Raw genomic sequence first — 12856 nt, forward strand, 5'->3', positions numbered from 1 at the left:
AAAGAATAATCTCAGTTACTAGGTGATAATTGATCTAAGCCCTCCATGAAGGATAGTAAAATTTTAAAACGTGGATGTTTGGGGATGGGGATGTAGGAGGTGAGGTGGTAAAATGCACTGATTGTTTTTTTTTAATTTTTGGCTGCATTGGGTCTTCACTGCTGCGTGTGGGCTTTCTCTGGTTGTGGCGAGCATGGGGGCTACTCTTCGTTGCGGTGTGCAGGCTTCTCATTGCGGTGGCTTCTCTTGTTGCGGAGCACGGGCTCTAGGCATGCAGGCTTCAGTAGTTGTGGCATATGGGCTCAGTAGTTGTGGAACACAGGTTTAATTGCTCCACGGCATGTGGGATCTTCCCGGGCCAGGGCTCGAACCTGTGTTCCCTGCATTGGCAGGCGGATTCTCAACTACTGAGCCACCAGGGAAGCCCTGCACTGATGTTGAGGCAACACAATGTATTTGAAAAGTAGGTGGGAAAATGGTAATACTGGGAGTTAAATCCTGATAGACAAGTTGGTAAAAGTCTCTGAATTCCAAACTAAGCAGGTACTACCATGAACTGTGTTTGAGCAAAACAATTGTGAATGATTATAATCAATTTGAGGTGTGAGTCCTCCAAATACAGCAGAATCCTACAATGAATACATGTAGTATTAGTTTTCTTAAGCAATATGCTTCAAAATTCTAATATCCAATTTTTACCATGTAATTAAGAGAGACATACATTTATATGTAAATATTAATACATCTTATTGAACATACTATATAGGCTATAGGATGTTCATACTATAACGCTATTTTTGCGTCACAGATGACAGAACTTTGCTGATAATGTTATCTTCTTCAAGTCCCCTTCTCTTGATACAGTGAAGAAGGCATGCTACAGATAATGATTTGGTTACCAAACATGCACTTCACATTAGACAAGATAGTTTCTATGAAAGCAGTTCTATAGGCACTTCTAGAATAAAAATCTCCTGAGTCTTAAAGACTTAAGAAGGGAAAGATAATTTATAATATCGTCACACTTATCTAGCAGGGTACAATTCCTGCCATAAAAGAAGCTCTGGCTTCTGACTCGCTCGCTGCAAGAACCCCCATGCACAAGCCCAAGTTTTACTGCATTAGTCTATGGTCAGACCCTCCCATCTCAAAACATTCTGTACCTCCACAAATAGGATGCAGAAACTTCCCTACAATCCTTTTGTTATGGATCTTGAAAACATGATTGACCATCAGTCCTGCACTGACCTTAAGACCAGACATGTCAATGTTTTGCCAGGAGGTGCAATTGTGGGGGGAGGATGCTTTGCAATTATTTATACGTGGGTCAGGAATTCCCAAGCTTTAAGTAGTAGCCTTGATACTGGAAGGGTTTAGTCAATATTATGATTTCTCTTGCAGGCCCTCAAATCTTAAGGAAGGCAGCGGCATTGTATGGGCAATGACTGCTAAATTGGTCTTGAACTGTCCTAGTGTCTCTGCTATATTTAATGGTAGGGTCAAGGACATATCCTTACTAATACAGTACATTCCCTTTCACTGTTAAAGTTTTTAAAGTAATTTTATGAAATACAGAGCAAATAAAAATAAAAGTAAATACACATTTATTCGAGTTTTAATTACACCTATAAAGAAAAATAAACTTAGCAAAAATAAATTGAAAAACAAATATAACTTTTTGCCAAATAACTATAAAATTGTGTGTGTGTCCCTGGTTTTTAAAAATGTGAGTTGGTTACCTATTTAATTTGGGGGGAACACATACAGATAGTTAATATGTTTAATATTTATAATAAATAGATAATTATTTTTTAAATTGCCACTGTTTTACATTTTAAATAGCATTCATTTAACACTCAATCTCTGATTTGATTTCAAAGTAATCCAGACTTTATTTTAAAAAAGAGCCAATTAATAATTGTTTGGATCTTTATGAAAAATATCTGTGTCCCAGCCTGCTATCCTGCTCCCACCCATCAGTAGAGATGAGTAAGCTCTTTAAAACAGCACCTTCTCTAATTCCATATAGTACCCAGTACAATTTCTGACCACAGTATGTTTTAAATAAATAAATAAAACCAACTGACTAAAAAGAATAAGAGTGAGTAGTGACAGTCCTTGAAATATATATTAAAATCCCAATGGAAATATTTAATGTCCATTGGAATTTTCTTCCTGATAGGCTACTAAAACTAGTGTGACTGAGATGGAAAGAACGATGATATTTAAAGTGATGATTGTAGCTCTTTACTTAAGTAAGCATGGACTTCCATTCCACAGTAGAAAAGAATTTAACAATATGTAGCTGAATACCATTCAATTTCTCAATGCTGCTTCCTCATTACCAGTTGTCTTTAGATTCAGCTATTTTAAGTCAAATGCTCTTAGGAATCTATCCTAAATATAAGGGCTATGTTTATCTTTGGTCTAAAGTATTTCATGTATATTGTTCCAAATAGTGATTCTGTGAGATATTAATAATAGAGGTTTCACAAAATAAACTCACTCCACGATCGATATGCAGAATGCTACGTCAAAAAAAAAAAGTTGAACAGGTTTTTTTCCTCCCATCTTCTTCAGGACTTCTCCAATTGTTTATATGTTAACATATATGTCAAATCTCACAGAGGAAGATTTCACATCAGTAGTCCGTGTTTCCCAACCTTATTGATTACAGGATCCCTTTAACTGTAGAATAATGTTTACAGAAGAGATACTGAACTTTTTTTTTTTTTTTTTTGCGGTACGCGGGCCTCTCACTGTTGGGGCCTCTCCCGTTGTGGAGCACAGGCTCCGGACAAGCAGGCTCAGCGGCCATGGCTCACGGGCCCAGCCGCTCTGCGGCATGTGGGATCTTCCCGGACCGGGGCACAAACCAGCGTCCCCTGCATCGGCAGGCGGACTCTCAACCACTGCACCACCAGGGAAGCCCTGAACTATTTTTGAACGAATATTTTAAATTCACTTAGGTAAAGTTTGGGATATGGTAAGTTGTCTGTTGAAACTTTACTTCAGTAAATTTTGTGGACAATTTACAATTTATTAATTGTCATTTCTACAGTAATTTATAAAGTATGATAATCTTAAATACTTCATTCCTAAACATTAAAAACAATCTTAGATGAACTTAAATTGCTTTTTCTTATTTTATCATTTCTGTAACAAATCATATTCAAGTTGACCTGGAAATATCAATATCTTACCACATTCTTCACACTGGCAAGGTTCCTTCCCTACTTGACTAAATAAAATTGATCATAGTCTTTAAGTCTACAAAAATATGAGTTCCAAAACTAAGACATCTTTAATTATTTAAAAAATACAAAAACCTCTTTAAACAGTACACATTTATACTGTACACATAAAGCTAATAATACTTGATAATAATTACTGGATAAAAGTTTAAGTATTTACTTTCTATCTCACTCTAGTCTGTATTTCCAAGACTCTCAAAGAGTTATTAATAAGAATCTCACCTATAAACATTTTACTATTTATGATGAACTAGAAATAACCAATGGCAACTATTTTAAATTTAAATTCAGGAAGAACAAATTTCTTTTTCAGTTTTCCATTCTTAAAACGTGTAAGGAAGCAGGAATTTTTCTTTTTAAAGTACCATGTACTCTGAATTCCAGTTTGTGATACTGTCCATTGTACATCACTAAAAATATCAGCAAAACAAAGTTGAAAACTACTTTCCATACCTGCCTAAATTTTGCACGGGCCTCTTTTTCTTTCATTCTTCCATGGGCAACTAAGTAATCAAATACTTCACCTGAATCAGAAAGGTAAAGCAGGCAGTAAAATATACATAGATTTTTCAGTTAACAATATATGCAATGTCAAGTTTTTGCCTTGTTTTTAAAGAAGCTTTTGGCCCACACTTTTCTGATAGTACTATATAAATCACAACTATTACATGAATAGGAAAAAAGGAAAAAATACATGTAAAATTGAATATGGGTAGAGGCTTATGATTCAACAAAACTCTTTTAATAAAAAGTCATAAAAAACATAAGAGAACTTACTTTCTGCTTTCAAGTATTATGTAAAAATACAGTCAACTCTTTATTATCCATCCTAATAAAGGGAAGCCACAGCATGGGCAATCAAAAATTACATTTGGCTTTGTATTTGGGGCCTACATTTCAAATAAAATAACAGAAGTCATATTATGTCGGCTCACTCTCTTAAAGTCCACTAGTCATAGAGACTTGGTCAAATTCCATCTCTCTACCTCCATCCACACTGATTTCTTTCTTTTCCTTCCTACACTGATTACACTCATTCTCACAGTACTCATTTCATCTGCATTGGTATTTAACTACTTATTATACAGAATGAAATCATCCTCGTGTGCATCTCCTATTACCCCAGGTGAGCTGCAAACTCCTTGAATGCTGTCATCATACCCATACTTTACCTGTATCCCCATCCGCATGACAGAACACAAAGTGGATAGACAATACATATTTGTTGAAATAATTTAAAGATACTAGAAACCGTAAAAATGTTCTAATAGATCTTTTACTTTACATGTCTGTATGTTTTTTTCATTTTTCTCCAATCAATAATAATAATAAACCAACTAATATTTAGTTACATTATCAAAAATAAAATATCTCAGTGTAAGGGATAAAATTTTTATATCCTTATAATTTGTACCACATAGATATATACATGTATATTAAAAACTCATAAAGTGGCTTAAAGAGCTCTTGTAAAGTACAGCAAAGTGCTTAAAAACTCAGGTTTTAGAATCAGACCAATTTTAATATGAATCCTTATTTAGCCCTAAGTAGCTATTGGGAGACATTAGGAAGATTTCTTAACTTCGTTTAGACCCTGTTTCTCCCTATTACCTATTTCACATGGGTGTTGTGAGGATTAAATGAAATAATGCACGTGCTTATTAGCACAGTGAGACTGGCATATAGTAAGCACTCAATAAATTATATATTTGTATCTAGGTATACAGATATATTACATATACATATATGCAGTATCAATCCTAGGACATAAGTAAAATGTTAAAAATCAAATATGTAACGATGTATGTCAGATGAAACTAATAAATCTACAATGTTAGCATATTATATCAAGCATACTTAAATGATTAAATGGGATGATGAAAACAGAGAAATGAACAGATGCTCTAGTTGACCCATCATAGCAGTTAATTCTAGATATGTGAGTTTAGGCGGGGAAAGATATACGGCAGGAGTTCAAAAATTTGGACTACTCTTAAGTTCTGCCTGGAACGCTCACACCCCCCAGATGTTTACGTGATTCAGTCCTTTACTGATTATATATTATTTGTTTATGATTTGCTTCCCCAACTAGAACGTAATCTTTTTGAGGGCAGGGACCTTGTCTTTGCTCACCCATGTGTTCCTAGCACCTAGAATACCACTTAGTACACAGTAAACATTTAATAAATGTCTGCATGAGCAAAAGAAGGTATAAACACACTATTCCAAAGCAGTCCTGACGCCTACTTTTAATAGGCTCCTTTGAACGAAACATGGTTCAAAATCATAAAGGAGTTCCCTGCCCTTCTAATCACTGAAGATCTTTCGCCCCATTAGTGAACCAGGATCAATAGATGTACTTCTGGCAAAGAGGCAGTTGTCTGACTCAACCTTGTTCATGCTAGGATTCTCGTGTGCATGTCAGATTCAATCCTAAAATATCTAGAAATTTCAGAGGAAAAATATTAAGCGTTTTATTCTCTAGAGTCACCTTGCCATTTATAGATTAAAAAGGCAAGAGGATGATTCTAGATTTACTGCTACAGAACCAAGATGGTTTGTTACAGGATCACTGACTGGCAAGACTCAAAGAACACCTAACCCTAGGATTCAGAAATGAATAAGGGGCCACTGGCTGAGCTCCAGTACACACCTCTCTACACGTGACTAGACCCTTCTGCCCCTCCCAATGCTACTGAAGGAGAGCAGTGAGGACCCTACGTGCTGTCTATTACTCGAGCCATTGCTCCCCTTCATCAGCACCAATAAAGAGTTGACTGCACTTACCATTAATCGTTAAAGCACATTAACACAGCCTTGTGGCAGACCTTCATAAAAAGAGAACAATGCCCACAGATCTTTAGCTGTCTATAATTTCTCATACCAAAACATGTTTAGCCCCACTCTCTAGACTTTAGATCGCTAAAAAAAAAAAAAGTCTAACTGGATAAACACTCAGGGTTTCAACAATGATGAACTGATACACAGATCTAACTACAGGATAGAAAAGTAGAGAAAGTTTCATTATGTGGTATTTGTAGGTTCATTAATTTTATTATAGATTAACATTTTATGCAAATTTGCATGGCTGTATTAATATTTCTTAAAATCCTATAATAATAAAAAACATTAATGATGTAGGTTTCCAGGTTAAGTAAAAAACCTACAATGACATATCTTCATGACGAAAAAAAGCTACGCAAAAAACTAAACCTTTTAAAACTGTCAATCTACATAAAAAACTGAAAAAGCAATTAAAATCCGTTTAATATTTGTCGTAAAATTTTTTAGAAATCTGAAAGGGTATAAAAATACATAGCCTAGGGCTTCCCTGGCGGCGCAGTGGTTGAGAGTCCGCCTGCCGATGCAGGGGACACGGGTTCGTGCCCCGGTCCGGGAAGATCCCACATGCCGCGGAGCGGCTGGGCCCATGAGCCGTGGCCGCTGAGCCTGCGCGTCCGGAGCCTGTGCTCCGCAACGGGAGAGGCCACAACAGTGAGAGGCCCGCGTAACGCATAAAAAAAAAAAAAAAAAAAAAAAAAAAATACATAGCCTAGATGCTATAGACTAAAATAAATCATCTTCATTCTCGTTACAGAAAATCTGAATCATCACAAAAATCTATACACTTTATTAGCTAAAAGAACTCAAAACTAAATTCGACGCTAAGTTTTTCAATTGCTTAGCGAAAAAAGGTGACTAGCCAAAGAGGTTTAAATAATTTCTGCTGTCCTCTCTCTGCTTCAATTGCTTAAAGTCTCTGAGCCCTTAAAACCTTCAAGTATCCTCATTTTACTTATTAAATGATTTAATTCCATAAATTTTAAACCTGTTTCTGAGAAGGTGAAGTTTTATGCCTAAAAGAACAGTGAATCTGAGCCAATATATCTCTCATTTGAGGGAAAGTATATGAAAAGGATTTTCTATTATATATCAGTGTTTAAAAATCATTCCTATTTTGAACACTATATAGTCAGAATATACATTGGCTTGGCCAAAAAGTTCATTCGGGATTTTCATAACATCTTCCCAAAGAACCTGAATGAAATTTTGGCCAGCCCAATATTATATTCTACTAGAAATGTATCTTACTATTTCCCCATCAACTCAGTCTCCTAACTTATAAAATATATAAATACTTGTTTAAATTGAAACATTTTATGGATTTCTTGAAAATGTATATATATGGAGAATCTGTCATATATGAACAATCAGTGAAATAAACATGTGACCTAGAACATGCTTTTACTCTAAACTTTATTAAATACATTCTGAATTTGAGATTTCCTGTTAATAGCCAAGAGCTTCTACTACTACTAATATTATTATATATTACATTATTTAGATAAGAATTGAAACATTCATAGATAACAATGCAAATTTAGAGTTTTGAAAAATGTCCCTAAGTAATTTTTAAATAAGCCAAAATCCTACTTTTAAATGTAGGATCAATAGGTCTTGAAACTAAACACTGAATTTTCCTTAAGATACCATTTAAAGGCATTTTATGAAACTACAGATTCATTAACATCAAAAAAGACATGAATGTTAATGACTGGTATAAATAATTCTATATGTCTCATCAAAGATAACTTTTCATTCCCTTCCATCCTTACCTCCACTCGCGTATTCCATGACTAAATAGAGGGTCTTCTCTGTTTCAATAACTTCAAACAATTTTACTGAAAAAGAAAGTAGAGATATAACTCTGTGGTTGTGAGCACATATTGAATATGCTTTAAGGAACTTTAAGGTAACACTAAACTAAAGGAAAATTTGAGTATTTACTAAAAATTATTAATTACAATTTAAAGTTTAAAATTTTCTCAAGGGTTATTACGACTATGGAAGAAAACTATTTATTGTGAAGTGATTTGGAACCAACTGCTGGGTCCAAAGAGAGTTAAATTTCTGGGATTAAAAAAATAATTCCTTTTCTAATTAGAATAAGGTAATAAAAAAAGAAAATCTTAAAATCAAAATAATAAAATTTTAATTAAAGCTTAAAAAGACACTATTATTATAATGAGCCTATCAAAAAAATGTTAAATAATCTTTGGTACAGAAACAAAAAATTTTATAATTATGTGATATTTTAAGTTTCTGCTTAAAAAAATACTAAATTATGAGACTTATGTATTGACAAATAGTTGAAATTATACACCACAAGTAACTGCATGAGTGTCTCTAATAAACATAAGATTTTTTAATGTGCAAGAAACACATGATTCAAAAATAAACAGATTAAAAGAAGAATTGCTTTTTACTTCTTACAATCCAATGATTTTGTATAATATATGTAATCAATAAACTTATTTGTAAATATGGGGGAAAAACAGAACTTACGGAAGTAAATTCACTAAAACTGAAATCAACTCTATTTTCTCTAAAATTCAAACTAGTTATTTTGCTTATAAACTATGATCAAGCCCAAGTGCCTATTATCAAAATATCTGGAATTATTTTTTATAAATACCTAAATGGCATGCAATCTCTATTTAGAGAGATTTAGTAAGGAGATACAAAAATCATTCATACGCTTTAACTCCAAGTCATATATATTATTTTAGTGACAAGCAGAAGACAGAAAGGTAGTAGAAAACTACAATTTGTAGCCTTCAGTTAACTTCTTTATAATCTATTTTTACCCAAAGTATCACTTTCTGAGGTTATCATTTTTCCTCATTTTATATAAAACATCCTTAAAATTGTATCCTTTCAAATAGCCTCAAATTAAGGAAAACACTTTATCGTTAATTGTATACATAAATTTCATACCTATGTTAGGGTGATTCAATATCTTCATTATTCGTACTTCCCGAAACAACTGTTAAAACAACCAAACAATTTTGTTAAAAAAGAACACTCAAGCTGAGAACCAATCAAAACATCTATTTGAAGACATTTATCTGCTTATAAGACACTACAGGATTCTGGTCAAATAAGAGATTTACTTCACAGTCCCAACTCTAATTTTGCTGAGACTTGGTTCCCAGGACAATTTTAACTAATGAACTCAAATGGTTCTGTGTGTGTGTGTGTGTTTGTGTATGTGAATATACCATATACAGTAAAACAAACATTTATTTCAATACTCATTACTAGGAATAAAAGAAAAACACTGTGGGAATGAAACTAAATGATCATTCACATGATTTTTATCAAAAAAAAACCTTCCTTGGGGTTTGGGGGGCCTGACTCTTTAATCACCTCTACTGGTTGATCAGACTATAAGCAATTATGAATAAAGCTGTACAAACCATGTGTAAGTTTCTGTGTGGACATAAGTTTTCAATTCACTTGGGTAAATACCAAGGAGCATGATTGCTGGATGGTATAGTAGAGTATGTTTAGTTTTATAAGAAACCACCAAACTACCTTGCAAAGTGGCTGTACCATTTTGTATTCCCACCAGCAATGAGAGTTCCTGTTGTTCCACATCCCTGTCAGCACTTGGTGTTGTCAGTGTTTTGGATTTTCACCATTCTAACAGGTGTGTAGTGGTATCTGTTTTTGTTTTTTTTTTAATTTATTTATTTTTGGCTGTGTTGGGTCTTCGTTTCTGTGCGAGGGCTTTCTCTAGCTGTGACAAGCGGGGGCCACTCTTCATCGCGGTGCGCAGGCCTCTCACTATCGCAGCCTCTCTTGTTGCGGAGCACAGGCTCCAGACGCGCAGGCTCAGTAGTTGTGGCTCACGGGCCTAGTTGCTCCGCGGCATGTGGGATCTTCCCAGACCAGGGCTTGAACCCGTGTCCCCTGCATTAGCAGGCAGACTCTCAACCACTGCGCCACCAGGGAAGCCCCTATCTGTTGTTTTAATTTGCAACTCCTAATAATGTATGGTGTTGATCACCTTTTTATGTGCTTATCTGCCATCTATATACTTTCTCTGATGAGACCTCTGTTCAGATCATTTGACTATTTCTAAATCAGTTATTCGTTTTCCAAACTCTTTCCAAACCTCAACAATACCAGATGCCAGTGGACAGCAGTAAGCATGGAATACTCATCAAATACCACGTAGATTCTAGTTAGCGATGTCAGAGAATATGTCCTTCCCATGAGCAGCCCTGGAGGCCCTGGGCAGAGGGAGCCGGAAGTCACATACCCTCACTTCCTCCTCAGGGGTCTCAGAGGGGTAAGGGCCTTGGTGTGAGCTGGGTGGCCTCAGGTCAGCAGAGGGGAGTGTGGAATCTTACTCCTGTGAATATTCAGAGGGAGGATTGAGGGGACCTCCTATACCAAGACAGAGGGGATGCCACCAATACCCGACGTTTCTCACGATTGGCAGCAGGGGCAGAGCTCTTTGGGGTCTCCTGTATTCCTGGTGGGTAGTCCCCTCAGAATGCACTCAGGGTTTTTATCTTGGTTTCTGACACCACCTGGGTCTCCTCACTCTGCTTACCTGACAACCCCCCTAAAAATAAGGCCCTCACTTCCCTGAGAAAACCAAAGAGGAAGTAAGGGGGCACCGCATCAGCTGACCTCTGCCCACGGATTCCTTGGGCTGACAGCAGAGGTAGACTCTGTAGTTTAGATTTTCAGAGAATCTGTACTTCTGGTTTCAACTTTTTTTTCCTTATTATGGCACATTAGCAGATAAAATTCACACATAATATGAGCACATAAAACTTATATAACTCACAAATCTGATGATCCTAGGTTCTACTATAAGCAGAATTTTTTTCTCCAGAAAAACAAGTCATATATTATGCCTGCCTCTTATTTTTCCATGGCTTTCATAAACCCATTTTATAAGCACTGAGTAATAAAACAGTCCATTTAAACATTTAAAATATTTTATAAGAAATATACCTATTTGTAACTAAAGTAATTTTTTAAAATGTTAAACTTTATTGTTTAAAAATATTGACTTTTTTTTCCTGAATCTCCACTCTGCACCCCAGGAATGTATTATAAAAAATAAATACAGATAGTCCCTATTTTGGTTTTGCTGTCCTATATAGATTTTAAAGTTATTGGACCTATTATTAATATGAGTAGCATTATTGTAAGTTTCATTTGCATTCATTAGTATTATCACTATTATGTATTTCTTTTTAAAAAATTTATTAAAGTATAGCTGATTTACAATGCTGTGTTAATTTCTGCTGTACAGCAAAGTGATAGTTATACATATACACACATTATTTTTCATATTCTTTTCCATTATGGTTTATCACAGGATGTTGAATATAGTTCCCTGTGCTATACAGTAGGACCTTTTTGTTTATCCATTCTATAAATAATAATTTGCATCTGCTGATCCTAAACTCCCACTCCATCCCTCCCCACACCTGCCATCCCCCTTGGCATCCATATTCTGTTCTCTATGCCTGTGAGTCGGTTTCTGTTTCGTAGATAAGTTTCCTTATGCCATATTTTTAGATTCCACATATAGGTGATATCATATGGCATTTGTCTTTCTCTTTCTGACTTACATCACTTAAGTATGATAATCTCTAGGTCCATCCACGTTGCTGCATATGGCGTTATTTCATTCCTTTTTATGGCTAAGTAGTAGTATTATGTATTTCTAATAGAAAAGTCCCCAGTAACAATCTTGTTCTCCTATACTTACATGTAAATGAACTACCTCTGTTTTCTTCATTGAGTGTTACTTTCTCATTAAAATTTTATTTATCTGTTAAGTTGTTAGATGTGACTATACAGTCACAATTCACAAGCACTACAGTACAGAAGCCTTTGTAACTGGCCTCCATGAAACCAACTGTCACTCAGCATTGCCTCTGCAAAACCTGCTGAGCACACTTGTGCACCCTCGATGCTCACTGTCCGAGGTGCTTCCTGTGCCCCGACACTTCCGCGGTTAAGCAGCATGCTTACCAAAGGTTATTTAGATTTCAGACATGTCTGTCAGTTGCAGTTGTTACTGCAAGTAGATCATTCAACTAATGTATTAGTTTTCTATTGCTAAGTAACAAATTACCACGCCCCAGCAACTTCTAACAACACACATTTATTATCTCACTGCTTCTGTGTGTCAGTATTCACTGTGCACTGTGGTCACGGCTTAACTGGGTCCTCTGCTGGGGGGTCTCACAAGGCTGCCACCAAGGCGCTGTCCAGGCTGCACTCTCACCTAGAGGCTCGACCAGGGAAGAACCTACTTTCAAGCTGACCCAGGCTGTGGGCAGAATTCATTTCCTTACAGCCCTAGGGCTGAGGACCCTGGTTTCTTGCTGGCTCTCCTGGAGGCTGCCCTGACCTCTCAGAGACTGCTCACAGGTCTTGCCAAGTAAGCTTCTCCAACACAGCAGTTTAGTTTATCGAGCCAGCAAGGATAATCTCTAGAGAAAGTTGGCTAGCAGGACAGTCTTATATTAACATAATGTGATCGTGAGAGTGAACTCTCATCACCTTTTCCTAATTCTACTGGTTAGAAACCAGGCACAGATCCTGCTCACACTCAAAGGGAAGTGATCATACAAAGGTGTGAACACCAGAAAGCAGGGATCACTGGGGTTGCCTTAAGGTCTGTCCAACAAGATTAAATTTACATAAACCAGTGAAGGACAAGTATGCTGTTTAACAAAACAAACCAAATTGAATACTTTCTAAATACTAGATAAGAGCTGTTA

General features: G+C 35.9%; 1 protein-coding gene across 8 annotated transcripts in view; it reads right to left on the reverse strand.

Annotated features, from left to right (window-relative positions):
- The window catches only part of MARK1 (microtubule affinity regulating kinase 1), a 142362-nt gene that overhangs the window by 39280 nt on the left and 90226 nt on the right, over positions 1-12856 (reverse strand). For all 8 annotated transcript variants that reach the window (XM_065883718.1, XM_065883737.1, XM_065883728.1 and 5 more), the window contains 3 exons: positions 9033-9081; positions 7871-7936; positions 3708-3778 (listed from right to left, as the gene is read on the reverse strand). In XM_065883718.1, the coding sequence (XP_065739790.1) occupies positions 3708-3778; positions 7871-7936; positions 9033-9081 (186 nt within the window). The remainder of the gene's footprint in view (positions 1-3707; positions 3779-7870; positions 7937-9032; positions 9082-12856) is intronic.

Source organism: Phocoena phocoena, chromosome 1, assembly GCF_963924675.1.
Source record: "Phocoena phocoena chromosome 1, mPhoPho1.1, whole genome shotgun sequence".
In the NCBI taxonomy this organism is placed as follows: Eukaryota; Metazoa; Chordata; class Mammalia; order Artiodactyla; family Phocoenidae; genus Phocoena; species Phocoena phocoena.